Source organism: Lynx canadensis, chromosome A1, assembly GCF_007474595.2.
Source record: "Lynx canadensis isolate LIC74 chromosome A1, mLynCan4.pri.v2, whole genome shotgun sequence".
NCBI classification, from domain to species: Eukaryota; Metazoa; Chordata; class Mammalia; order Carnivora; family Felidae; genus Lynx; species Lynx canadensis.
Window position 1 is genome coordinate 47464735 of NC_044303.2, and position 27897 is coordinate 47492631.

The 27897-nt window shown below is 38.1% G+C and overlaps 2 protein-coding genes across 4 annotated transcripts in view; one reads left to right on the top strand and one right to left on the bottom strand.

The window, feature by feature from the left end:
• The window catches only part of DIS3 (DIS3 homolog, exosome endoribonuclease and 3'-5' exoribonuclease), a 29121-nt gene extending 12179 nt beyond the window's left edge, over positions 1-16942 (bottom strand). Inside the window, exons 1-13 of one of the 2 annotated variants that reach the window (XM_030311920.1) lie at positions 16638-16942; positions 15875-16032; positions 13220-13413; positions 12072-12145; positions 6073-6240; positions 5159-5323; positions 3700-3813; positions 3436-3573; positions 2275-2421; positions 1795-1911; positions 1447-1548; positions 270-334; positions 99-183 (exon numbers count right to left, since the gene is read on the bottom strand). In XM_030311920.1, coding sequence (XP_030167780.1) covers positions 99-183; positions 270-334; positions 1447-1548; positions 1795-1911; positions 2275-2421; positions 3436-3573; positions 3700-3813; positions 5159-5323; positions 6073-6240; positions 12072-12145; positions 13220-13413; positions 15875-16032; positions 16638-16865 — 1755 coding nt within the window. In that variant the 5' untranslated portion in view covers positions 16866-16942. Of the gene's footprint in view, positions 1-98; positions 184-269; positions 335-1446; positions 1549-1794; positions 1912-2274; positions 2422-3435; positions 3574-3699; positions 3814-5158; positions 5324-6072; positions 6241-12071; positions 12146-13219; positions 13414-15874; positions 16033-16294; positions 16366-16637 lie in introns of those variants that run through there. The other variant, XM_030311926.1, reaches the window with a different exon arrangement.
• Positions 16943-17218: 276 nt separating this feature from the next.
• PIBF1 (progesterone immunomodulatory binding factor 1) overlaps positions 17219-27897 on the top strand; it is a 200726-nt gene continuing 190047 nt past the window's right edge. Inside the window, exons 1-4 of one of the 2 annotated variants that reach the window (XM_030311936.1) lie at positions 17219-17400; positions 18432-18727; positions 22646-22746; positions 25870-26068. In XM_030311936.1, the coding sequence (XP_030167796.1) occupies positions 18476-18727; positions 22646-22746; positions 25870-26068 (552 nt within the window). In that variant the 5' untranslated portion in view covers positions 17219-17400; positions 18432-18475. The remainder of the gene's footprint in view (positions 17401-18431; positions 18728-22645; positions 22747-25869; positions 26069-27897) is intronic. The other variant, XM_030311945.1, reaches the window with a different exon arrangement.

The window sequence follows — 27897 nt, forward strand, 5'->3', positions numbered from 1 at the left end:
AAAAATTTAATTTGTTAAAACCCGACTTTTCCAAAACCATCTAGAATACTGTGAAAAGTACCCAAGATTTTAAACGTTAAACTAACCATGAAACTAACCTTTGAATTAATGGCACTTTTGGTAAACCTCACTTTTAAGATTTCAGCATTGTGATTCATTTCCCAAATACATGAAAATGCCAACCTACAGGGAGAGTAGACAGTGTTGGTTAATGGGAATCAGTCAAAGTAGGAAGTATTATGTTCTTATGAAAAAACATGCATAAATACCTGTCAACGTTACATCTTAAGGAACACAAGTTAGAGCTAAGCAACTCTGGAACCATGTCAATCCTCTGGAACAGAAAATAAAAAGAGTGGCAGACCACTTAGCTACAGCCATACATGTATTTGAGGTTTTATTCTCAAATTGCATTAATTTAACAAGGGGGAAAAAAGTCTTTGTGCATCAAACTGAGAAAATATGAAATAAGTCTAACTCTAGAAAAAGTATTTCCACACAACTGTTATAAACGGGAAGCAATAAAAGGAAACTGGACTTCATGTCAGTGGATGTAAGTAGAAGTCCTCTCCACAGCCACCGAGCTGTCCTCCGAGCTTGCAATCTCTGCTCTGTACAGCAAGTTTGTACTAGGTAACAGACACGAGCCTTAACAGCTCTAGGACTGGACCTTTCTCCTCCAATGCCCAACTCAAACCACATGGTGTTTCATGGTGCCACAAAATTTTTATTAAAAAAAGTCACATGGAAGAACCTTGACAATGAATTCGTAATAGACTAAGCTTAACTTTCTTTTCTATTAAGAACTGGCAAATTACGACAAAATAGACTCATGACTTAATTTAAAAGCAACAGAAAATACCTTAGTTACCCACAGCTAACAAGTTCTATGTTACATAACATAGAACTAAATCTATATTATATTAACTAAATCTACTTGTTATTTGGGCCACTCAATAACAAAACGCATTGCAGTATCTTCACTGATTTAAAGTCACCTTTTTCTATGTATGCCTTTTAGCTAATTCACGTATTATTCCAGACTGTTAAGAATTCAAAAGTGCCTGTAGTTTTGCACAACTCACATAATAGTTATTCATCATATTTCACTAAATACTGAAGCTGGATACACCCTTCTCAGGAAACACCTCAGATGATTTACTATTAAAAATAAAACAGGGGCACTTGGGTGCCTGAGTCGGTTTAGCATCTAACTTTGACTCAGGTCATGATCTCGTAGTTTGTGAGCTCGAGCTCCACATAGGGCTCTCTGCTGTCAGCACAGAGCCTGCTTCAGATCCTCTGTCTCGCTCTCTCTCTCTGACCCTCCCCCACTCACTCTCTGTCAAAAATAAACATAAAAATATAAATTAAAAAAAATAAAACAGATGATGAAAAAAGTTACAAGCATGTGTCAAAATTCCATTTTAAATTTAACTCATTTACCTTTTCACAAAGATACACTGTTGTTCCCCTTCTGGCTGACTCTTGATCCAAAGCATTTCCTGGCCTAATAAAATGGCTAACATCTGCAATATGAACACCAACCTTAAAAAGATAAAAATAAAAGGATGTCTACAGGTTTAATTGGATAAATGTACTAATGGAATTCAAATGAAAAGAAATAGAGCAAAACTGACAAAGCACAGTCACGTTTACCATTTCAACTTTGACACATGCCCATTAGTATAACTGACTAGGCATGAATAATTCGCAAATTCTACAATGGGTCAAAAGAAAGTGAACTCAAAAACAGAACTATGTATTTGGATAAGAGCATCACTAGAAGAATACCTCCAAATTTCCATTTTCAAGTTCTCTACAATGCAGAGCATCATCTATATCAGTACATCCCGGTGGGTCCACACTACAAACACACAGATGTCTTAGGTCTTCTCGGTTTTTCATGTCCTAGAAGATGCCACATTATTAAGAAATAAAAAACTATTTTGATAGTACAAATCAAACAGCTCTTACAAAATCAACAATCTCTATACATGTTAAAAGAAACTTTGTTAAAGATAACCACACATTATGATCTGTAACATATAGTTTCTTCACCTTTGAACAATTTGACATAAGCTAGTGTTGGTTTCCCAGAAAAACATTATCTTTGAATAAAACAAATGATTTTTTTAATACCTAAGAGTTCTATATCTAACTAAATGCAAGCAAGTAAGGGACTATGGTTTCTATGTATTTAAAAACACATACAGAAATCAAATTAGCCCAGACAGAGTAATTTATAAAGTCATTACATTCTTTTCAACTTACCTTTTCAGTAATGCTCCAGGGCATCTTTGGTAGAAAGCTAAGAACAGCCTGGGAAAAAGGCTGATGGGGAACGTCATGCTCAAGCAACAGAACTTCTGTTTCAGTCTCTTTATCTCCAACTTCACCTAAGTTTTTTACAAAGTGTCCCTAAGGCCAAAAAGTATTATTAAAAAGGTGAATTTAACAGCTTTTTGTTTGGTCATTTATGTTTTATTATTACATTAAATTCTTGGAACATTTATATATCACCTTAGAATTTCTAAATGTTCCCAATGCTTTTTCATTTTTTTTAATGTTCATTTTTGAGAGAAAGAGAGAACGTGTGTACGATGGGGAAGGGACAGAGAAGCGGGGGGGGGGGTTGGGGGGAACAGAGGATCTGAAGTGGGCTCTGTGCTGACAGCAGAGAGCCCAATGCAGAGCTCAAACTCACAAACCATGAGATCATGACCTGAGCCGAAGCTGAAGTCGCATGCTTAACCAACTGAGCCACCCAGGTGTCCCCCAATGCTTTTAAAATTTTTTTTTTTAATGTTTATTTATTTTTGAGAGAGAGCATGAACGGGGGAGGTGCAGAGAGAGAGAGAGAGAGAGAGAGAGAGAGAATATGAAGCAGGCTCCAGGCTCTGAGCTGCCAGCACAGAGCCTGATGCGGGGCTTGAACCCACAGACCGCAAGATCATGACCTGAACCGAAATCGGTCACTAACCGACTGAGGCACCCAGGCGCGCCCCCCCCCCACCCCCCAATGCTTTTTAAAAATGAGTCTATAAATCTCAAATGATTTAGGATGGAGACTTCCCGAGGGCCCAATTTTTATACAGCAAAGTGTCTGTTTGTTTCCAATGATCTTTAAAGTTCAAAATGTACTTCGAATACAGTAGCTTCAAAATTTATTATAATCTACTAAGGTTTCAAACACCATTATCAAAAGCTATTTGTTAGGAAATTTGAGTAAAAACAATCAAATGATTTACATTACAATTTCATGACATTAATTTTCAAACAGGATATACCACTTACTAGGTAACTTTGTGGCATATTCCTACATTCCAGTATGAATTTTATTACAAAAGCAGATTCTACTTTAACTAAAAGAAGCAATTTTATATCCAATTCTTAATTTAATATTCTAAGATAAAATAAATCATTCAAGCTTACGTTTGGATATCTGGAATTTCTGGGCCAACCATCAATAGCAACAATAATTCTCCTTCCTTCTAATGTAGAAGCCTGTCTGGTTTCTATTCGAATTCTAGGGATTCTCTTATCAGCAGGGGTAAACAGATGTCTTCTTGACTAAAGAAAATCAGGACAGTAGATTTTACATACAGACATACAAATTTGAGGATAGGGGCATGGGGAGGCTTCTAAGTTCTTTTAATGGGTATTACTTTTAATTACATTAACATACTCTTTACTCACCTCTTTAATATCAGACTTGGAAAGCATGCCACAATATGGTCTCCAATTTCTTTTTATTATTCCTACAACTCTACCTGTAGGCTTTAACATTTTTTCATTTACAGCAGTCTTAAGCTGAGATTTAAAAATAAAAATATTCAAGTTATTTTCCTCCAAGTATAATGAGACAATTTCTCTTCAAAATCAGAATATGAATATGAATATTAATACTTTCAGGCAGTAAATTATGACATAGAGCTACAGAATCTTGATGCCTCAAAATTCTGAGAACATGCCAAACCAAACCATGGAAATAGTTCCATAATAATAAAGCACTATAAAAACAATCAAAAAACAAAGAAAAAATACAAATATAACTGAATACGTTAGAACTCAACTCTTCAGTTTATAGACACACACAGACACACACACACACACACACAAATATTTATAGGATCCATGTCCAGCATGGAGCCCAATGCAGGGCTTGAACTTATGACCCTTAGATCAAGACCTGAGCTGAGATCAAGAGTCAGATGCATAACCACCTGAGCCACCCAGGCACCCCTCAACTCTTCAGTTTTAATACGAGGATTTACTGACATACACACACACACACACACGCGCGCGCGCGCACACACACACACACACACACACACACACACACAGGTCTGGGAATTAACAGACTAGGATTTTAGTAGCAGTTTGCACTAAATAACTACGTGGCAACTATTAATTCATTACAAAGAGATATACCTTTAGAGGTTCTTCCTTATCTAAAATAAAAACCTAAATAAAAAGTATTTTTTAGAAATAGCTGAGGGATTTTACAGTATTTCAACTTCAACGCTTTCCTATGGCCTGGACTCTGCAAGGATGTTAACAGCAAAACTCTAGAACACTGAAAATAATTCATAGAAAAAGAACTACTAACATGTGAATTTCAACTATTTGTGTTATTATAATTCTAAAATACAGAAATAAATGAGTCCTATCAGGTAGACTTTAGATCATGAGAAATGAGTGAAAGCATTCTCTTCACAGTAAATATGGTAACAGAGAAGGAATTAAAAGACCTTTATGTGAGGGCCTATAGGTACATCTATTATGATGATGGGATTTTAATATTACTTAAAAGCAACTCAGAAAATTTCAAATTTGTATTTACTTAAACCTCACTAATTCAGACAGATCATGTAACTGAATGGCAAAATTAAAGTTTCATAAGCAAGTTACAGTCGTTTTGCATTTAAACCCATTTATTTGAGCAAACTAAGATATTAATTGAAAAGAAAACTATTTAAATACTTAACAGGGAAAATAATCAACTACGTGTATAAAATGTATTAAACGCACAGAACTATAATCTTAATCAGTAAATCTGAAAGCAGTGAAACTTGTTTCATTTTCTCCAAAGCTAAAACATAAGTGAACTATACAAAGCTACAGAGACAAAAGATAAACCTGCTTGGTTTCATACAATGCGTTCTCTCTCCTCTTCTTTTTCCAGATCATCTTCATTTTGCCCTTCATCGTGTAAAACCACAGAAGATGGTGCCACCCACTGATTCTTCGGAAGAAGCTCTACAGCCACAATATCTTCATGAACAGCTCGGTTTAAATGTTTAAGTCCCTGTAAGATTATCTGTGTAAAACAGCAAATGACATGTGTCCAGATATTTTTAATGACAATATAAGAATGGGAAGGCTGCCTAACAGAAGAGATATCCTGAATGTTTCTATGTATCTCCAGTTCTCCTTTATATTTTTTCCTCTTCTATAGTGTCCCTTTACTCTGTCCTCTCAATTTCTCAATATCAAGTTGAGAATACATGTCAGAAAGTAGGGGCTGTGTTCATGGCTCCACCATAAATAACTCTTACTTTAGTACCAAAAGATCTTGGGACAATTTCTTAATCTAAATCTCAGGGTACAGACAGGTAGCATGAAAAAGAGTACCTGCTTTCATAAGCACAGGTGGAAATTAAGTGAAATGCGGCATTCAAAGCATCTAAAAGACTACCTGGCAAATAGTGAGCACCCAAAAATGATTACTATTTGCTTTAAAGTGTGTGAAGCCCTCTGGAGCAATTCTATGTTATGTAAACAGCATGTCACATAACTAGCCATCATTCAGAAAACAGGCGCAGCCTACCTTTTGATTAAATTTTCATTTTCTTAAAAATGGCTAAATAAAAAGTTCTTTTCTTCAATAAGAAGTTTTCTAAAATAGTGATTCATTCTATTATCTATGATCTATCACATAGCTCCCTTTAAGCTGATACACTTTGAAGGGTAAATTTAAATTCTCATACAAAATTTTAAACACCGATGAAAGAAATCATGAACAAAAACTATTTTACTGCATATGGAATTTATGTACACAACACTTGCCTCTTTATTTTCTTCATCATCTCCATGAACCCATACTGTAGCTTCTAAGTAATTTTCCCTGCTGGCTCTAAATGTTCCCTGAAGGTATGTACCAGATTTTATGCCCTGTTGCAGCTTACTTAAAGGAAGATGCTCTGAAAATATTATTCTTCCACTTTCTATTTCATTCTGTGAAATAAGCAAACCAAAAGATGTGGTTAGTATGTGAATCTTCCACACGCTCCATACACAACTATTATTATCACTATCAGGTATTGTTTCTAAAAGACCTTCCACATTATGGAATATACAGCTCCAGTATATATAGCACAGTAAGAAAAAAATTCTTTCTATTCTTAGGGCAACTTACACAAATATTTCAATTTCATTACAATCAGGCGTTTAGCCACAGATGTCACTAATAAATTCTGCGTGTCCCTTCCTCCCACACCAGGCCTCCCAAAATGAAGGTGTGTAGTTAGCAGGTCAGATGAGTGGGTAGGTAAGTAAAGTGTTTTTGAAGGCTCAGTTCCATGAACAGAGTGCATTTACAAGAAAAGAACAAGAAAAGCTGTTTCTATTTTGGACATGTTAAATAGTTAAGAAATAAGATAGAAGCAGGTCAGGAAGTGCTTCAAGTCTGCCACAACACCTGTTAGGATTCTTAGAGACCTCAACATCCAAAACCCGCACTGCTTGGCTCCTTTAACTACCCTTTTCATCTCCCACAATTTCCCACCTTCCAAGGAGATAACTTTATTCCTTCTCCTTTTATCTTTAACTCTCCCATTTCCCTGTTTTCCTGCCTCACTCAGATGAGTGACTTCAATCTCCATACTGAGAATCAAAAGCAGTCACTAGAGACCTACCTCCTCCTCCAACCCCTGCATCCGTCCACCTACCTGATCGATACCAAAACCTCAGATTTCTCTCTTGTGACAATGAATAGAATGATTCTGTTCTTTTGGTTGGGCGCTACTATCTCCTCTGCTCCATTCAAGGACTCTGTCCTGTGATGATCTCCTCTCTAGGGTCAAACTCCCCCCCTACCCCCACTACAACATTCGTACCATCATATCAACTTGGAATAACCTAGTAAATATAGTTAATTAATTTTAGGTTCTCTGGCCTGACCCTCTGTTCCACTTGACACCAGTATGCCACCAAAGCATTATCTGTAATTGCTGTGTATCTCCTTCTTCACCCGCACCCTCAGGAATCCATTATAATCAAGTTTCACTGTCAGTTAACGAAAGCCATTACTGTTGAGGTCGCTAATAATATATTGTCTCAGCTGCTTCAGTGCTCCATTCTCAGTCTGACCAAGACTTCTTCAAATGACCTTTCCTTCCCTGAGACCCTTTGGCATCCAAATCATCCTTCCTTGGGTTTGTCACAGTTCTCTGCCAGCTCCTACTTAGGCTCCTCTGTGCATTCTCCTTTTCCTGATCACTAAATGTTGGGACTGTCCCAAGACTTGGTTACAGTCTCTTTTCTTCTTTATCCGTATTTATTCTCAGATCATTTCCTCCCATCGTGTCATTTCTTCCCACCTAAAACAATACCAACAAAACCTCTTGACCCCTCTTACTCTCCAAAAACCACCCCTTTTCTCTCCTTCCCATGGCAGCATCAGAAGTGTTGTTATACTGTAATCCCCCTCTTCCCATTTTTTTCACCTATTCTAGTCAAACTTCTGCCTACCGACCGTCAAAACTACTCTGGATAGTACCTCTCACCCCCACAAATGTCATTATGCTAAATCCAATCATCAGTTCCCATGAATTTGACTTAGCAACATTTGACACAATGATCACCCCCTCCTCCTTGAAACGTTTTCTGTACTGGGCTTCCAAGAACTTCACACTCACCTGCTTTTCCTCTTGTATCTCATTTACTGGTTCCCCTCATGTTTCTGACTTCTTCTTAGAGAGCCCAAGGGCTCTTGGACCTCTTCTCTGTTCAGCCTACGCTCATTTCCCTATATCAGGGCCGCTCAAACTACGGCCCACGCACCAAGTCCAAACTGCTGCCTGGTTCTGGTAAATTACGTTTCATTGGAACACACCCAGGCTCACTCATTTATCTATTATCGATAGTTGCTCTCATGCTACAACAGCAGAATTTGTAAGTGAGACCATATAGCCTGCAAAGCTAAAAAAAAATCCACAATCTGATCCTTTACAAAAAAGCTTGCCAGGGAGAAAATATTTGCAGATCATGTACCTGATAAGAAACTTGTATCCAGATTATAAAAAAGAACCTTTATGACTCGGTAATAAAAAGCCAACCCAACTAAAAATCAAGCAAAGCATTTGAATAGACATGTACACACACATATATAAATTAAAAAATATATTACACATAATATACAAATGGCCAATAAGCTCATGAAAAATTGTTCAGCACCCTGTTATTAAGGAAATGCAAATTAAATCAAAACCTCAATGAGGTATCACTTGACACTCTTTAAAATGGCTATAATGAAAAAGATAGACAACATGTACTGATGAGAATATGGAGAAACTGGAACTCTCATACACTGCTGGGAGAAATGTAAACTGTGGCACACACTGGGAAACAGTCTAGCAGATCGTCAAAAAGTTAAACGTAAAATTACCATACGATGAAGCAAGTCCACTTGCACTTACCTAACTATGTATCAAAGAGAAACAAAAGCGGTCAAGAAAGACCACATTTTACATTACTCCATTTATATGAAATGGGACAGCTTACAGAGATAGGTTAGCAGTTGGGTGGGGCTAAAGCAAAGGCATTTCAGGGACAGACTGAGATCGAGTGGTAATGGATATGGATTTATTTTGGAAGAGAAGACAATGTTCTAAAATTGGATTGTGGTGATGGCTGCACAATCTTGTAACTATACTAAAAAATGTACGTCTTAAATAGATGGGTTGCATGGTATGGGACTTATACTTCAACATACCTATTTAAAAAAAAAAGTCGTCTATGCCAATCCCGGCCTCACATATTCTCATTTGGTCTTGTGGCTTTATACGCCACCTGTATGTTGATGAGATCCACATTCATCTCTCTAGTATGTCTGTATGTCTAGTCCTAAACTCTCTCAAGGGCTACAGATTTGCATATCCAACTGCTCATACCATAAAGCCCGACAGCTCTAACAGTTACCTCAAACTTAAATGTCTGAAATCATACCTCTGATTTTTCACTCAATCTCACTCGCTCCCTTCAACCTGAGTAAATAAAGCAATACTAGCCACCTAGTTGCTCAGGTAAAACCCCTAAGGTCATCCATATTTTTCATAGCCCCAACCAATCTACACCAAGTCCTAAAACATCTATCTGTAACATATACCCAATATCTGACTACTTCCCACTACCTTAACTGCTACTACCATGGTCCAATTTTCTACCCTGCCGAGTCCTAAAATATCCTGACTAGAGGACCCTGTTTCTAATCTGTTCTCTTAGAGCAGCCAGATGGATCTTATTATTCTCCCATTCAACCACTGTCCAGCACTCATGGACTAAAATCTAAGGTGTTCACCATGACTCATTAAATCCTACGTGATCTGGTCCCTGCCTTATTGTTCACTTCATTTGTAACATTTTCTCCCTTGCTTACTCTATCCTAGGCACACTTTTCACTGTCTCTGGATCTTGCCAACTTATTCTAACCTCAGAGCCTTTGAACTTGCTAGCCTTCTTCTGTAAGAAATGTTCTTCCCCAGTTACTAACATGGTTAATGCCCTAACATAATTCAACTAAAACGTCCCTGTCTTGAAGCAAATTTGCTTAGTTAGTATCCTTTACATCTCAGCTTAGACATTACTTGCACCAGGAAGCCTTGACATCACAAATCTGGATTAGGTACTAAGTACAGTCAGTTCTCCTATGCTTGTTTTGAAAACATGAATGGGTTCTGATGCAACTAACATATTAAAAGATACTGGGTGAACACAGGAAACTGCAGCTAGCTGAACAAAGCCGCTCAGGAACCCGCAAAACACACTCACCTCTCCAACGTCTGTTACCTCAGATTCCACATCATCTTCACGTACCTAACAACTTTTTGTCCAAATTTAGATAACTCTCTTTCCACCACTTCAGTTTTTGAGTGTGCCCCAAGCTCATTTTCCCGTTAGCTCTGCTGCCTTTAATACATGAATTTGCATGACACAGTGAACTTGAATATACATGTTATATTACAACAGAACTGGCTGGAATTTCACCCTATCCTACACTAACCTTAAAACAATCCTTGATCAAATATTATACATTACCAATGTTAGATTACTTCTTTCTCCTTCTAGACCAGTGCTATCCGAAACAACTTTGAGATAGGAATATGCTTTCTGTGATCTCCAATATGGTAGCCATGGGACACAAGTGTGAGCACTTCTAAGGTGAGTAATGCAACTGAGATTTATTTTTTTTTCGTTTTTGTTTTTTTTTTTTTTTTTTTTTTTTTTTTTTTTTTTTATTTTTGAGACAGAGAGAGACAGAGCATGAACGGAGGAGGGGCAGAGAGAGAGGGAGACACAGAATCGGAAACAGGCTCCAGGCTCTGAGCCATCCGCCCAGAGCCTGACACGGGGCTCGAACTCACGGACTGCGAGACCGTGACCTGGCTGAAGTCAGATGCTTAACCGACTGCGCCACCCAGGCACCCCTCAACTGAGATTTAAACTGATTTAAATCTGAATTAAACTTAAACAGCCAGATGCAACTAGTGGCTACCTGTTAGAGCAGTCTCTGAATCTATATTCTAAAAAAAATATCAAGCCCACCTTTTATTTTCTCACTTCCTTTTAGTTTTGTAAAATAATCATGATTGAAGATAAGCAGGGTGAAGGAAAGACTGGATGTCTGTCTAATGTCCTATCACATAAATCTGTTTCTATAATAACGATAGCTGCCATTTACATTTACCGTAGCTGTGTGCCATGCAGTGAAATAAGAATTTTATTAATACTGTTATTTCATTTGACTCTTATAACCATGCTATGAAGTCATTGCTAAATCTACCTTACATATAAGGAAGTGAGTGCCCATGAGGTTCACTGATTCACTTACCATGCCCTCCCATATCCCACTATTGTAGGAATCCCTTTATTCCTCTTTCTGCCTCTAACTTTGCCCTTGATACAATGCATCATCTTACAAATTGGAATCAGAATGGTCTTTCCAATGAATAACACTTCTGATCATTCTCCCCCATTCCTCCCAGGCACACTCTCATATACTCTTAATTTCTTTCAGCCTGCCTTTATGAGGTAGGAAGCCCAGAATCCTATCTGCTATCTTTCTCTTCATAGCAGTCCTTTAGAATAAGATAGTTTAAAAATTACTGACCTACAGAATAAATTCTAGACCTTCATTAGATGGCCCCTACCCTTCCTGTGCTATCTCTTACGGTTCCTTCCCTTCTTCCTTCAGGACTAATGCTACAGCTTTATGCTCTCTGTCTGCACTCACACTACTTCCTTATTGGTCAAATACTTATGCCTCATTCACAAACCAGCTATGGATTCCTTTATCCATTCATTCTAATGGTGCCACCATGTGACAGGTCCTACTCAGGTTGCTGAGAGTGTATTAATGAACAGTGCTAGTTTAGAAAGTAAAGTCTTTCTTTATGAATGGCATTTTCAGGGGCATCTGGGCGGCTCAGTTGTTGGGCATCAGACTTCGGCTCAGGTCATGATCTCAAGGTTCGTGAGTTCGAGCCCCCATCAGGCTCTCTGCTGTTAGCACAGAGCCTGCTTTGGATCCTCTGTCTCCCTCTCTCTCTGCTCCTCCCCCGCTCTCTCTTTCCCTCTCAGAAATAACAAACATTAAAAAAAATTTTTTTAATGTTATTTTAATAAGCCTATTATAGTCACTCTTGTTTAATACCCAGCTCCTAATGAATTCCAGGTTACCTACTGATACTCCAATTTTTAAATTTGTTTAACTGTAAATCTAATATCCCAAAGTGGCCATTTTAATACTTTCACTTTTCAAAAACAAAATAAAACAAACTCAAACTTACCCCTTCTTCAGACAAACAAGCAAGACGATCTATGAGTTCTGGGTTAGCAGTTAGGCTCTTTACATATTCTTCACCTGAAAAGTAAGTTTTGTTGTTCTCAATAAAATCAAGTGATTTTTTTAGATAAGAAAACATGAATAATGTTGTTTATGATATTACATCTATCAATTTTTCTTTTTTAAACCTGCATCTGTTGATATGGTCATGTCTAAGCAGAAGTATCAGGTTAAGCATATCTATGAGTTTTTATTGCAAAACCAAGTACAAAGGGTGATAGGGAAAGTTACCAGCCACTGGCCACCACAACTTACTTGGCTGAGAAATGCTGAGAAATTTAAAAATGCAAAATATCACATGAAGTTATATAGAAACATGAAAATATTAAATATTCAAGTGACCATCTGACCAAGGGTCTGATGGTAGTTCATATTTGCAAATGCCTATAAAAATTAACAGCTTCAGGGCATCTGACTGGCTCAGCTGGTTACGTGTCTCACTCGATTTCAGCTCAGGTCATGATCTCACAGTTTGTGGGTTCGAGCTCTGCATTGGACTCTGCACTGACAGTGCTGAGCCTGCTTGGGGTCTCCCTCTCTCTCTGCCCTTCCTCCACTGGCATGTGCTCTCCCTCTCTCAAAACCAAATGATGAGGGGCGCCTGGGTGGCTCAGTCAGTTAAGCATCCGACTTCGGCTCAGGTCAAGATCTTACAGTTTATGAGTTTGAGTCCTGCGTCAGGTTCTGTGCTCACAGCTCAGAGCCTGGAGCCTGCTTTGGATTCTGTGTCTCCCTCTCTCTCTCCGCCCCTCCCCCCCCCCCCCCTCTCAAAAATAAACGTTAAAAAAAATTTTAAGGGCGCCTGGGTGGCGCAGTCGGTTAAGCGTCCGACTTCAGCCAGGTCACGATCTCACGGTCCGTGAGTTCGAGCCCCGCGTCGGGCTCTGAGCTGATGGCTCAGAGCCTGGAGCCTGTTTCCGATTCTGTGTCTCCCTCTCTCTCTGCCCCTCCCCCGTTCCTGCTCTGTCTCTCTCTGTCCCAAAAATAAATAAACGTTGGAAAAAAAAAAAAAAAAAATTAAAAAAAAAAAATTTTAAAAAAACAAAAAACAGATAAACTAAAAAAATTAACAGTTTCTACATTTAGACTTACAAGTGAAAGCTGGTATTCCTTCTTCTATGGCTTTTTCTTTGTTTTTCTTGTCATTTGTTATGAAGATAACTTGCAGGTGATTCTCTGCTGACATTTTCTTCAAATGTTCATTGTACCATTTTGCTGCCACTCGAATAGCTCTATCATTTCTGTCATTAGCATTTTCTCCCTGTTCCTGTTCTACATAAGTTTCTCTAAATACAAAGGAGAAAATGAAATAAATGAAAACCAATAGAAATAATATATAAAGTCTTAGGACATATATGCTAAACTTAAAAGTCCATGGTACGTATTTTCCTCTTGAGTGCATTCAGATTCATGCCTCAGGAAATATATGAGAACCTTATAGTTTTTAAGACAATGATGGCTTGAAAAATAATGTTATTAATGAAACTATAAAAAGGCTAAAACAATTTTATTTCACAAAAAAATATTCAAGAGCAGAATTTATATTTTGGGTTGAGATCTGAAATAATAATTTATTGTAAAAACTATAATAAAACTTTGCAGGTTTGATAAGATCTTATTTGAAGTATAGATTAACAGTAATTCTCAAAAGCTACAAAGAGGATGTTCTAATCATATGATTCTACAGTCATTAAATACACAACACATATAAATTACCAACAGTAAGCACTTAATAAAATGGAAGAGGTTATCTAAAGACTGAAAGACCACATACAAATAATGACTGCATATTCCTTCCTAGTCTATCCACTCTAAATTCCCAAATATGTTGGCATACTTACTTCCTTAAAATTGCTTTTCAAAGCCAAATTTAAATAACAAAATTTAGTGCAAAACTTTTAGTACTTACAAGTAATAGATTCAATTTTCGAATCTTAGACTTGTATTAATAGTTTTTAGAATTGCTTCATTCCTCACCATTAAATGCCCCTGCTAATGCTTTAAGCTTATTAGTTAGACACAATCATTAATTTCTGAATTGGTTTTAGCTTGACTTGAGCAATAGAATCTTGGATGAGATTTGCCCGAGTGTCCTAAGATTCTTCCCACCAACTCCAGTATTGCTAAGCTCTATTCATTGCACTTAGGCAGAAAAACTGCTAACCTCTGATGAAAAATCTGATGATAATGCTCCACAAAAACTTGGTCTTTCGGCACCGAAAAACAAGTAAAGTTTCTGAATTTCAAAAAGCTAAGAATAAGATGACTACAAGTGCTTTACCAATGATTTTTACAAGAATAATACCTAAACTGGCGCTATAAAAATAAAGAGAAGGAAAAAAAACAAGATAAAAACAGAGGGAGGCAAACCATAAGAAAATTTTAAATACAGAGAACAAACTGAGGGTTGCTGGAGGGGTGGGTTAAATGGTTGATGGGCATTAAGGAGAACATTTTTGGGGATGAGTGCTGGGTGTCATATCTAAGAGATGAACCACTGGGTTCTACTCCTGAAGCCAGGACTATACTGTGTGTTAACTAACTTGAATATAAATTTAAAAAAATAAATAAAAAAGAGAAAATTGAGAAATTAAATATTTTCAAATATGCAAATTCCGATGAGATTTCATTACCAGAATTCTACCGTCTAATCTACTGAGGGTGATTTTGCTGCCCAGGAAACATTTGACAATGTCTGCAAACATTCTGGGTTGTTATAACTCTGTGAATAGAGGGAGACTGGGGGTCACTACAGGCATGTAGAAGCACAAGATACTGCTAAACATCCTATGATGTAAAAGACAGCCTATTCACAATAAAGAATTATTCAGTCCAAAATGTCAACAGTGCTAAGGAAGGTTGAGAAGCCTTAATGTAGTAAAAGTATACTATACGTCAACCCAGATTATTTATGTAACAAAACAAGTAACAACAAAAGGGGGGGGGGGGGGAGAAGTAGCAATTTATTTTCACACCCTTATGCCCAAAGGGTGTGAATCTGAAATACAACAAAGAAGTCTGTTTCTTAACCTTATCTTCTTCAATGTGATCAGTTTAAGGTATTAGTTTAACTTTTAAAAACCCATTAATAAATCTGCTTTATATTGTTAAACCTCTCTTTCATAAACTCTTACATTTTATCAATCTATGTTGACATCAAATAACACAGTATTCTAGGAACCTAGGAAAATCTCATCTTCTAAGATTCTTTGAAAAAAATTTTTTTAATGTTTTTATTTTTGAGAGAGAGAAGAGACTGAGCGCGAGCCAGGGAGGGGCAGAGAGAGAGGGAGACACAGAATCCAAAGCAGGCTCCAGGCTCTGAGCTGTCAGCACAGAGCCCGATGCTGGGCTCGAACCCATGGACCACGAGATCATGACCTGAGCCGAAGTCAGCCGCTTAACCGACTGAACCACCCAGGCACCCCATCATCTTCCAAGATTCTTATTGCTCAACTCATGCTAAAACCAACTCAAAATGAAAACGTTTTGGAAACAAAAGTACTGACTGCAGCCTAGGAGCCCAGAGACCTTAGTTCTAGGTTTGAACTAATCAATGACTATATGACCTTAGTGAGGTCCACTGAGCATTATGTCTGTACAATTGTGTAACAATCAAATAACACTCCCATAAGTATGAAACTTACCACATGTTTTCTGACAATGTCATGGTTACTGCCAGGAACTCTTCCCCAAATTTAGCCAATTGTATGGTTTTCTGGTAATTAACATAAAAATTTCCCCTACCTATGGTGCTCATTAGTGAACGTATAGAAATGCTTCTCCTGGTTATTAGTCACATCTCGGATTCGTTTATATACAGGAGCACTCCGATTTCTCACTTCTTGCAGAACTGTTTGCAGTACAATTACATTCCTGATAGCTGGGTCTTCAAGAACATCGATCTTAAAAGAATGAAAAAATAAGTAAAGTTAAACTTTGCTATGTTCACTGATAAGCTGTTTCTGCCAAACATAAAACTGTGTCGATTTAAAAAAACAAACACTAAATATACGTTAAACTAAGGAGCTATTTTGCTACAGAAAACCTTTCGGGTCTATTAGAGAATAGCACATATTAAACAGACTAAATACAAAACTTCGTAGAATTAAGACCGTTAATAAATAAATACGTTGGCCCACATGGTTTTCATTCGTAGGCACTTACAAGCTGCCTGGGAGTCGCAGGCTGGAGGCCACAGAAGCCCAGGTCCCCGGCCTCCAGACTCTTAAAATCTAAGGCAGAAGAGACACCAGGAGTTAGAAAAATAACCTAAAATTCTTATGACTCCAAGAACTCAAAAAAAAAAAAAAAACCCACACACAAAAAAACCCCACAATACAAAGAAAAGAACCTTGGCCTGGGGGACAGGAGGCAAGGGTCTGCCTCTCCCTAAGTAGGTAATGTTTTTCCAAGACGCGCCTCCTTGGGCCTCAATTTCCCTATTCTGTCACACCCCCTTCTCCTGGTGGTGCCGAAAAGACCCCGGATCTCCCGCCCTCGGACGCACCTGATGCAGCAGCACATTGGTGTCAGGAAGCAAGTAGTGCGGCCAGGGGCACAGGCTGCTCGCCGGATCCAGGGGCTGCGGCTCCAGGACCGGCCCCTCGTGGGCACCGCCGCACGCCGCGCACCCGGGCGCGCCGCAGCCGATGTCGTCCCGCAAGTAATGCTCGCGCACGATCTTCATCACGCCACCTGCCCGCGTCTTTTTTAAGAAAGTCTTGGACTTGAGCATCTTGCTGGCAGCGCAGAATCCCGACCCTTACCGCGCTCTTCCGGTGAAGAGTAACAAGCAGAAGCCCTACCGCACGACTGTACTTTACCCCGAAGTTCACCCCTTCCCGCTCCAGGGTATTAGTAAATACCTCTCGCGGGAAAACGTCGAGGCTGACATTGGTTGGCTCTCTGAGGGCTGCGAGGATTGGGCAAAAACTAGAAGCTCGGGAGGATTGGCAGATCTCGGAGCCATTTCCATCCACGATCTAGGCGGGACCCTCCTGTGGACCACAGCTCCCAGCATGCGTTGCTTCCCGCGTCGGGGTGGAACCAGTCTGAGTTCCGGCGACTGTACGCGGCCGCTTCCTCCGTCCTCCTCGGGGCGCGGAAGTGGTTGTCTTGGTGACGGGTCCTAACGGTCTCCGACCTGAGATTCTTCGTTGAGGGGCTGCAACCTGAGCTTCTGTTCAGAGACGCTTTCAGGTCCTTGAAGTGGACGCGGTGGGTGGGTGGCTGGTCCAGCCTTCGACGTGGAGTAATTTGAAGCTTTCGAGGTAGCGCGCTGCGCTGGCCCTTCCTTTCCCGCGCGGGGTAGGGAATCCTAGGCTGTCAGGCTTGGTTTTTCTTCACTGTCGCACGTGTGGGCAGTCCCAGGCGCTGGTCCTTTGTAACCCAGATGCTGCCTGTCTCTGATTTCGCCTTTCTTTACCCTCTTTCCTTTGAAAGGAGGGGTGCCGTTTCCCCTCCATACATCTTTTTTTCTGATCATTCAGTTTAGAAAAGCTGATATCTGTAGTACCGTAAATAACTTATTATGTCGTTTAGTATTAAAACACGAGAATTTCTAAAACCCTTGTGAAAGGGTAAGAAATTCGATTTAAAACACTTGATTTTTTCTTTTCTACATTCTTGTTTTTATTCTATCTGGAAGTCTATTAAAACGTATTCGTTTCACTGTCTTCCCATTTTTTAAAAGTCTTCAGTGTTGCCTCATTGTGGAGTAAATTTCGGACACATTTTGACACTTGAGGATTCTCTGGAATCTCGATTATTAAGGTCGTATGTGTGTTTGTATATGAGGGGTGGGGCGAGTCCTACTCAAATTCAGAAAGACTTGGCCCCAGCCGAACGACCACTATCTTCTGATGTTGGGTATATTCGCCAACCTTAATTCCTGCATGTTTTTTTCCCCTTTTACTACTCTAAATCCTACTTCTACATAACCTTCCACCGATCAACTCAGAAGCGGCTAATCTCATCTTGAATGCGTGCTCCTTTTATTGGTAGTGTTCCTGGGTACTACTCACTTATGGCTTTTATCCTTTACGTCCAAGATTTCTTTGTTTCCTCCAAGTAAGATTCCGGCCCCCAGGACCAGGGTTTTTTATTCATCAAGCGCAAATTCATAGTCAGGCTTAATGAGCTTAATGTTTGACTTGAGCCATAGTTTACTAATCTGTCCTAGATGAGGGGTCCTCCAGATTGTCTAATAATTACTTAGGCATTCTTAGTGTCTCTTTAGTGTTCTTTATGCTTTCCATTAAGAATGTTTGAGTACATTTAAATAAATATTTTTAACCCTCAGGAAATTGAAATAGAACTGGAGAAGAAAACTGACCCATAAAAAAGATGTCTCGAAAAATTGCCAAGGCATCAAAAAAGGTGAACATCTCTAGCTCTCTGGAATCTGAAGATATTAGTCTAGAAACAACAATTCCTACAGACGATATTTCATCATCAGAAGAACGAGATGGGAAAATTAAAATCACCCAGCAACTAATTGAACGTAAAGAACTACTTCATAATATTCAGTTACTGAAAATAGAACTATCCCAGAAAAATATGATGATAGACAACTTGAAAGTGGATTATCTTACAAAGGTAAGATTTGGTGTAATTTTTGTTACCTGTGTGCTTTATTGTCTTCAAACTGCAGATAAATAAGAATTAAAATTATGCATATGTAATCTGAACTTGATATGCTTATCATTTCAAGAAGTAAGTTATATTTTCTTGCATAGTTAAAAAAAAAAAAAAAACTTTCTGGAAGGAGAGAGGATGTGAATTATATTGCTGTGTACTGAACAAAAAGCCCTGAAGGAGGGGATGATTTGAAGTTGGGCAGGGATGAATTGCCTCTGTAAACCCAATTTTTTGAATCTAGCATGTGTGAGGTATATCTTTTTAGGTGTTTTTCCCAGCCAAGTTGTTTTCTGCTTCATTGAGAATTAACCCTGATGTAACTAGTTTGATAGGGACAATCAAGATCATAATTAGGTTAGTGAGTCTGTATAGTCCTCTGTCCAGGGGATTTGGTTTCTTTGATTTGTTTCTGTATGATAGTTAGTGTGTCTTAGAACCAAGTGGAATTTCAGTTACCATAGTGTTTAACAAGTGGTTTTTGCCAAATAAGAAGGGATGTCTTAGTCCTTGTTTTTTTTTTTTTTTTCCTCTTGTGTGTTTATTTATAGGTATGGAGTATTTTATGTAAGACCTGGTAAAATTGTCACTAGTTCTAAGAAATTTACAGTGATTTCAGAAAGATAGGAGGCACTTCTTAATTCTTACTACTTCTGTCTCTGAGAAAAATCTTTTCTTTCCAACAGTAGATTCTCCACTTTTACTCTTGATCCCACCTCTTCCTACCCGCCCCCATTTTGTTGTTTCACTTACACTTTCTTTCCTGTTAAGTCAGCCTCCTATTTTAGCTCTTGCCAATTATACCAACATACTTCAGTATCTTGCCACTAGAAAAAATTGTTGACCATCCCTCTCTAGGAAAATGAGGTGTCCTAAACCCCAACATCTTCATGAAGTAAAGAAGTAATTTAGGTACACTTTTTAAAAACATTAATGGCTAACTTTTATTGAGTGCTTCTTCCGTGCCATACATTGTTCTATGAGATTTTCATGTGTTACCTCATTTAAACCTCACAACAACTCTGTGAGGTGTAAGTGCTTTTAGGAGGATCTTCCCTGCCCCTTAACATTAAATGAATCAATATGATAAATTAGCCCACTTCCTGATATTTGGTAAAAGCACACAATATTAGTTATTGTTGCTATTGCCTACTAAAATAATATCCTCATTTTTCACCCATTTTATTTTCTATACTTTATATGTGTATTCATAGGAGCTACCTGACTTTTTTTGGTATCTGTCTCTTTTAATGGACTGTAAGGTTCATGAGAACAGGGGTTTCTTTGTAGTCTTGTGTCTCATCATCTCCAGCACTTAAAACAGTTCCTGACACATCGTAAGTATGCAACTGTTTCTTAAATGAGGGACTGAACTCCATTTCACTTTGGATAAAACAGAATCACAAGTGGTTAATAGCATATGAAGGCCATTTAGATGGAAGTGATGGAGCCAGGTAGGATTCAAACCAAGAGATCTAAAGCCCATACTCTTAGTGAATCTCCTAACATGTTCTTAGGTTGTCTGTACAGTCACCTACTTAGGTGACTTGGTCTAGACTAGGTCACTTGGTATTTTACCAGTGTGTCCAGTGGTTTTCTATCTGTTACAATAGTTTCCTATTGTTGATTGTTTCCTGTTGTCTATTTGTTTCTGTCTGCCCTTGGGGAGATCCCTTAACTTTGTTAGTCTCTTATTTTCTGTAAAATAAGAAAAATAGTAGTATTTACTTCATGGAGTTGTTGGGAAGATTCAATTAATCAATGTACATAGCTCATGATACCTGCAGTAAAATAAGTAACTATAGCTACTATACTTATTCAGCACTATATTATTTTTGTACCACGTAGCGCTTAGTACAGTTTTTATTGTTGTGGACTGCAAATGTAGAAAACCGGATTAGCATATTCCTGAGTTTATGTCACCTAATCATCACTGATCCTTGCCAAGGCCATTTATTTTTCTTCAATGTTTACTTATTTATTTTGAGAGAGCGAGAAAGAGCACATGCTCACGCAGGAGTGACAGAGAGGGAGAGAGAGAATCCCAAGCAGGGATTCATTCAGTCAGCACACTGTCAGCACAGAGCCCGACATGGAGCTCCATCCCACGAACTGTGAGATCAGACCTGAGCCCAGCTCAGGAGTAGGATGCTTAACAGACTGAGTCACCCAGGCGCCCCAAGGCCACTTTTTATTTTGTGTACTTTTTTTATTCCCATGGCTCATTTCCCTTCTCTATTCAACCATTTTAATGGGTTTTTTTTAAACATTTGTTCCTGAAAATGGGTATTTTTCTTATTTTTTTCCTTTACATAAATGTAAATTGCATGTTTTGCTTTAGAGTTTATCTCTTTCATAGTTTTTATTTTTTTTCCCAACTCAGTGCTGCTTTTGAAATCATAATTGTTACTATGGTATATCTAGTCTTCTGCTTCTAACTTCAACATAATTATCTCTGTGTGTGTCTACCAATCTGTCCATCCACTACCACAGTGATAGGCACTTAGGATGCCGCCCAACTCTTTGCCACCACATGCAACATGGGCCTTCTATAGACATTTTTCTTCTGGACCTGTGTGACCATTTCTTTGGCATGTATACTCAGGAGTAGAATTTCTGGCTCACAGGGTATATGTAGACTTAATTAAACTGAGCGTACTGTCAAATTACTCTCCAGAATAGCTGCCTCCACTACATCACCATGCTTTTTTGTCCATGAGCAGTAGGGTTGTTTTGCTTAGAGACCCTTTGGGAGTAAGATGTTTGCTGTCAAATATATGGAAAAATACTATACGGTAGAAGAATTACACTTCTGTAATTCATCAAATCCAAGGCAACTTGATTGTAAAGTGGACCCTTACTTGTATCACTGAGATTAAGAACTGCCAAGTTAAATTGTTAAGTGCTAGAGATTGTAAAATGCATTCCAGTTTCAGAGATGTAATTTGTGAAGAAGTTAGAGTCTGAAGGAACAGAATTTTTAGCCACTTATTTATTCTCTAAGGTTTACCAATACATTGAGCATTGGGGTTACAAGATGAACATCTCATTATTTAGCATTACAAAAAATTTCCCTCATCAGATTATCACTCCCTGATAATAGAAGTCACAGGAAAGGCAGATTTCTGCTGACTATAAACCTGTTTTTGCTATTAACATTTAAATGGCCTGATTGAAGTTACTGAGCTTCCTGTCATTGGAAGCATTCAAGTAATCCTGAAAGGTCAAATGTCATGATATAGGTATTTTTGCTGTGGAAAAAGGTTGGATCAGCTGTCCAGTGTTTCAGGGATTAACACTGTTAATACCAGCTGTTAGTACCAGAGATTTAGAAAATGGTATCTGCCTAGACCAGAACTGTGGAAACAGTAGCTTACACAGGATAAGAATTTTGTTTCTCTGTTTTAACAGGAATCTGAACATAGGTAGTTTAGGCTTGGTATGGTTATTCCTTGATATTGTTAGGAGCGCAGGTTCCTATTAACGTTTTTGCAGCTGTTTTAAGCGTGTAGTTTTCACAGATGCCTGATCTACCTCCGGCACTGTATCCATGTTACGGGCAGACATGAGAAGGGTAATAGGAAAATAGGCACATGCCAAAGGATTCAATTAAAGAGCTTTCCCAGAGGCTCAAGCCAGTGACCTCAATAAACCAGAACTAGAGGACAGCCTGGCAAAAAAACTTTTATGTGGCAGCAGTTTAAACCACAGTTTCAAAACCATTTGTATGAACAGACTGTAATTTGTTGACACAGCCATTGCAGAGGAACCTCTATTCATCTTTAGCCTTTTTTTTTTTACGTTTAGTATTTTTCAAACATTTCTTAATGATAAATTTGAAAGTTGACCATGTAATTTACCTCTTTCTTTTTTATGAAGATTGAAGAATTAGAGGAGAAACTTAATGATGCTCTTCACCAGAAGCAGCTACTGACATTGAGATTAGACAATCAATTGACTTTTCAACAGAAGGATGCCAGGTAAGAAAGTTTTTAAAAAGCAGCAATACCTATTTAGCCGTTAAAAGTAATTTCATTGCCTGTTCGTGCATGTGATTGCAAGCTAAAATAAAGAAAGAAATTTTAAGTCAGTAATGGTAAGAATTTTTACATCCAGGCCAACCAAAAAAAAGTAGGTTATTTGATATGATACAATACACAAAATACAAAAAGTCAAAATTCAACGTTCATTCAACAAACTGTGCTGATGTAAGTGAGCCGTAAATGACAATGGAAGTTCTGTAAACTCCGCACCACTTAATATGCTTTCTGGATTAACCTTTCTTCATTTTCTCTGTAAAACACACTAATTCTTGTGGCCCATTTAACTCTGCAAGTTTAAATTATCTTCTGTTTTGCCTGCATACTTTCTCCCAGCTCAGTTGTGTACTTACTTACCAAGAGTCCATTGTGTTTACCATCAAATATGCCTATGATGGTTGTACTTAACTACAGTTATATAATTTAATTAAGAATGATGTAACCAGTGAAAGATAAGCTGTTTCTGTGTAAACTATAAGGAATTCTTTGGGACAATTAATAAAAGTGAGTAATTTTAAAAAATAATCATCAAAGTAAATAAAAGCAAGACAGATTTAAAAGTTGGGAACAAAAATCAAATCCATAAAAAGCATCCTCTCAGATTTCTTACCAAGTGTCTTTTAAGGTAAAGAAATTGAACTTGGCAGGGGCGCCTGGGTGGCTCAGTCGGTTGAACGTCCGACTTCGGCTCAGGTCATGATCTCGTGGTCTGTGAGTTCGAGCCCCGCGTCGGGCTCTGTGCTGACAGCTCAGAGCCTGAAGCCTGCTTCGGATTCTTTGTCTCCCTCTCTCTCTGCCCCTCCCTGCTCATGCTGTCTCTCTGTCTGTCAAAAATAAATAAACATTAAAAAAAAAAATTTAAAGAAATTGAACTTGGCAATCATGAACAATGATTTTCACAAAAACAAAGCATACCTTTATATTTAAAAAAATTTGAAGCCTACGTAGAAAATTTGGTGAGTAAATGCTGTTTTCTGTGTTTTAACTAGAAGTGAATGTGTAGGGGCGCCTGGCTGGCTCAGTCATTAGAGCATGTGACTCTTGATCTCAGGGTCGTGAGTTTGAGCCTCACATTGGGTGTAGAGATTATTTAAATAAATAAAATTAAAAAAAAGAAGTAACTGTATAAAGTACTTTTCTTTCTTTAAGATTTCATTATTGGGGTGCCTGGGTAGCTCAGTCGGTTAAGCATCTGACTTCAGCTCAGGTCATGATCTCAAAGTTTTTGAATTTGAGCCCCGTGTCAGGCTCTGAGCTGACACCTCAGAGCCTGGAGCTTGCTTTGGATTCTGTGTCTCCCTCTCTCTCTGCCCCTCCCCTGCTTGCTCGCTCGCTCTCTCTCTCTCTCTCTCTCTCTCTCTGTCTCTCAAAAATAAACATTAAAAAAAAATAAAAGATTTCATTAACTGATACTTTTAAAAATTATCTGACCAGTTACTAGGCAGTATCACGTTAGATCAGTGGTTCTGAAACTTTGGTATGCATCAGAACTGTGTAGAGATCTTGTTAGGAAGGACTGTTAGTCCCCACCCTCTGATGTTCTAATTTGAGTGAGCCCTGAGAACCTGTATTTCTATGATGTTCTTGGGTGATACTGATGCTGTAGGTCTGGGGACAATACGTTGGGAACCACTGCATTCAATGGTAGGGCTTCTACTCAAATTCTTGAGGCATTTTTCAGATTAAATGATGCTGAGAGGGCAATTGAGAGGCTGCTGCAATAATCCTCTTGATAGCTGATGTTGGTAAAAAGTGGTTGGATTTTTAATGTATTTTGAAGGTAGAGCTGATAGGATGTCCTAATGAATTACATGTGGTTAAGAGAAAAATAAGGAGTCAAGGATTGTGCCAATATTTTGGTTTGAATAAATGAAGGGTGGAATTACTGTCAACTAAGATGGGGAAACCACAGTGGAATAGGTCTGTGAGCAAAGAGCAGGAGTTCAGTTTAGGACGTGTTCGGTTAGCGTTGTCTTACTAGAAGTCCATGTGTAGGTAAATAGAAGAGTTTGGTCTAGAGCTATATATCTGGAAGTCATTAGGATATGGACGGTAGCATTTAAGTCATAAGACTAGATGAATTCCTCAAGGTAGTGAATATAGACAGAGAAGAGGGCCAAATACTCCAAACATGAAGACAAACCAGAAAAGGAGAAGGAGCAAATACCAGAGAAAAATGACAAAAGTAAAGTGACTTGGAAGCCAGGCAAAGAGAGTGTGTATAAAGGAAGGAGAGAGCAGTGTGTCAAATAATCATTAGGTCATAGATGAAAAGAACTGGGAATTGATCATTAGCAATCTGGATGTCATTAGTGACCTTGAGATTTCCGTAGGAGGGATGAAAATCTAATTGGCATGGGTTTAAAAAGAAGGGCGTCAGAGACAGTGAGTATAGACAACTTGTGAGCAGTTTTGCTCCATGGAAGTCCAAACAAAGGAGGCAGTGAAATGGGGTCTCAATTCATTTTTTGGGGGGATAGGAGTAATAACAACAGCATGTGTGTATATTGATGGGTGTGATACAGTAGGGAGGGGAAAGAATCAATTGTCCCTTCCTACTCAAAACCTTCGGAATAGGCAACTAACGATAGCAATGTCTTCTACATGTGTTCTTTGAGAATGATTACGTACAGATTACTGTTTTCATTAGTTCATGGGTTGAATGAATACTTTATGGTGGTTCAGCGTTGCCATCTTTAAGAGGTATACCTTAGAATACCTAGAGAAAAAGAAATGAAAATTATTTTATTGAGTAGGGTCCAAAACAGATGTATAAAACTAAAACTTTAAGCAAAGTAAATGTATAATTTTATAATTTGATTTTGAAAATTATTTTTTAAGAATATCAATTTTCTATTTAACAATTTATGTGGCCACACATTTAGTAATGAGTATAGAATTGTCTTCATGTTTAACTAGTGAAGTAAATAAGCATTTAGCTGGAGCTAAAAATACTACAGAGCTTCTCATTTCCTAATTTTATGTTACTATAAAAAGGTATCTTTGAGAAAATTAAATCTCAAAGATTTTTTTAAGCTTGCCATAAACTCTTTCCTAATTTAGAAAATATCAAGAACTAATGAAACAAGAAATGGAAACGATTTTATTGAGACAGAAACAACTAGAAGAAACAAATACTCAGCTAAGGGAGAAGGCGGGAGATATTCGTCGAAATCTGCGTGACTTTGAGTTGACAGAGGAGCAATATATGAAACTAAAAGGTTTTCCTGAAGATCAGCTTTCTATTCCTGAATATGTATCTGTAAGTGTGTTGTATCACTTTTTTTAAAAAACACTGCATGTATTTAAAAAAAATTTTTTTTAATGTTTATTTATTTTTGAGAGAGAGACAGACAGAGCATGAGCAGTGGAGGCGCAGAGAGAGAGGGAGACACTGAACTGGAAGCAGGCTCCAGGCTCCAACTGTCAGCTCTGGGCTCTGTGCTTGTGGATCTCAAACTCAAGAACTATGAGATCATGACCTGAGCCGAAGTGGGAGACTTAACCGACTGAGCCACCCAGGTGCCCCCCAAAAATACTGCATATATTTTCAAATTAAAATATGCCATTTATGTAATAGCCATAACCTTCGAAGTACCAATTAATAATTTTATTATTTTATGGCCCTGCTCTGAAAATGGTGAATGATGTTCAGATCACCAAATTTTTAAGGGTCTTGACCATTGACCTCCAAGGTCAAGAATAAATAGGGCTATGAAGTTAATAGCTGCATAGTCCATGGAAATGAGTCATTTTATCATAAACTGGTAGTTTATAATGTTCTCAAAATGCAAAATTATAGAGATAACAGATTAGTGGTTGCCAGGGGGTAGGGATAGTTCAGGATCTCTTGCGGTGTTGGTTACACAAATCTACACATAGGATTCATCTATGGCAGTAGTCTCAATTTTTTTAATGTCAGTATCCCTTTACACTCTCAAAATTACTGAAGACCCCAAGGAGCTTTTGTTTATACGGGTTATATCTATTAGTGTTTGCCATAGTGGAAATTAACCTGAGACATTTTCAAAACACAGGAATACATAAGCGCATATTCCATTAGCCTTAAAGGCGATGATCTCATCACACATTAGATAGCCACTGGCAAACATCACTGAACAAGCATAAGAGAACAAGAGTAAAACAGGCAAAAAAAAAATCTTAGTATAACCAGAAAAATAGTTTTCATCTTTCATTCATCTTTCATCAATTCCCTGAAAGGTTCTCAAAGTGGCAGAGTGGTTACCAGGGGCTCCTAAACCACACATCGAAAACTTCTGGTTTGTGATCTGTACATGTTATTTCACCCTTAGAGGCTTGAACTTTTTCATATGTAAAAGGGTTTGTAATATTAATAGTGCCTTTCTGTTGAGGTTATTGTGAAGATTCACTGTGAATATGTATGTAAAATGCTTAGCACTGTGCTTAGAATGTAGGATCATTTTTGCAGGAGTGGTGATTGCTACCCTTGGTTCTCATTTGCAAAAGGTTTCCAGATTAATGATTTCTTCTAAAAAGAAGTGTTACTTTTCTGTCCATCTTTTAATTTATATAGCTCAAATAAATTTTTTTCTGTCCAAAGTGTACTATCTAAGACAGATGTCTCAAGTGCTGTCGTTGAGGCTTTTTCCATATTAAGTATCAAGCATCCCACTAATAGCAGTTATACATAATTTTGTTCCCTGGTTTGTTAATGTTCTTTGTTATCTTTTGTTTTCACAGACGGTATTATCTTAACTAGTTAGTTATACACAGATTCATTGTGTTGAGGACTAACCTTAGGACTTGCCTCTTGCCAGATGTGGTACTCTTGCAATACAGCGATATAGTAAGGAATTTCAGATTGCATGCCTATATAATAAATAGGCATAATTACCCTTTCCAAATGTGCTCATGGCTTCTTAACTTCATAGGAATTTGTCAGATGGAACACTTTACTAGATTAGGTCAGACAAATTCCCCTGAGAATTATGAGTGAGAAGAGAGATCTGAACTGAATGGAAGTAGTGATATGAAAGATACCCCCTGATTCATCCTGATTATCGCTTACACTGCAGTGGTAGCAGTAGAGCTTCCCCAAGAGCCTAGGAT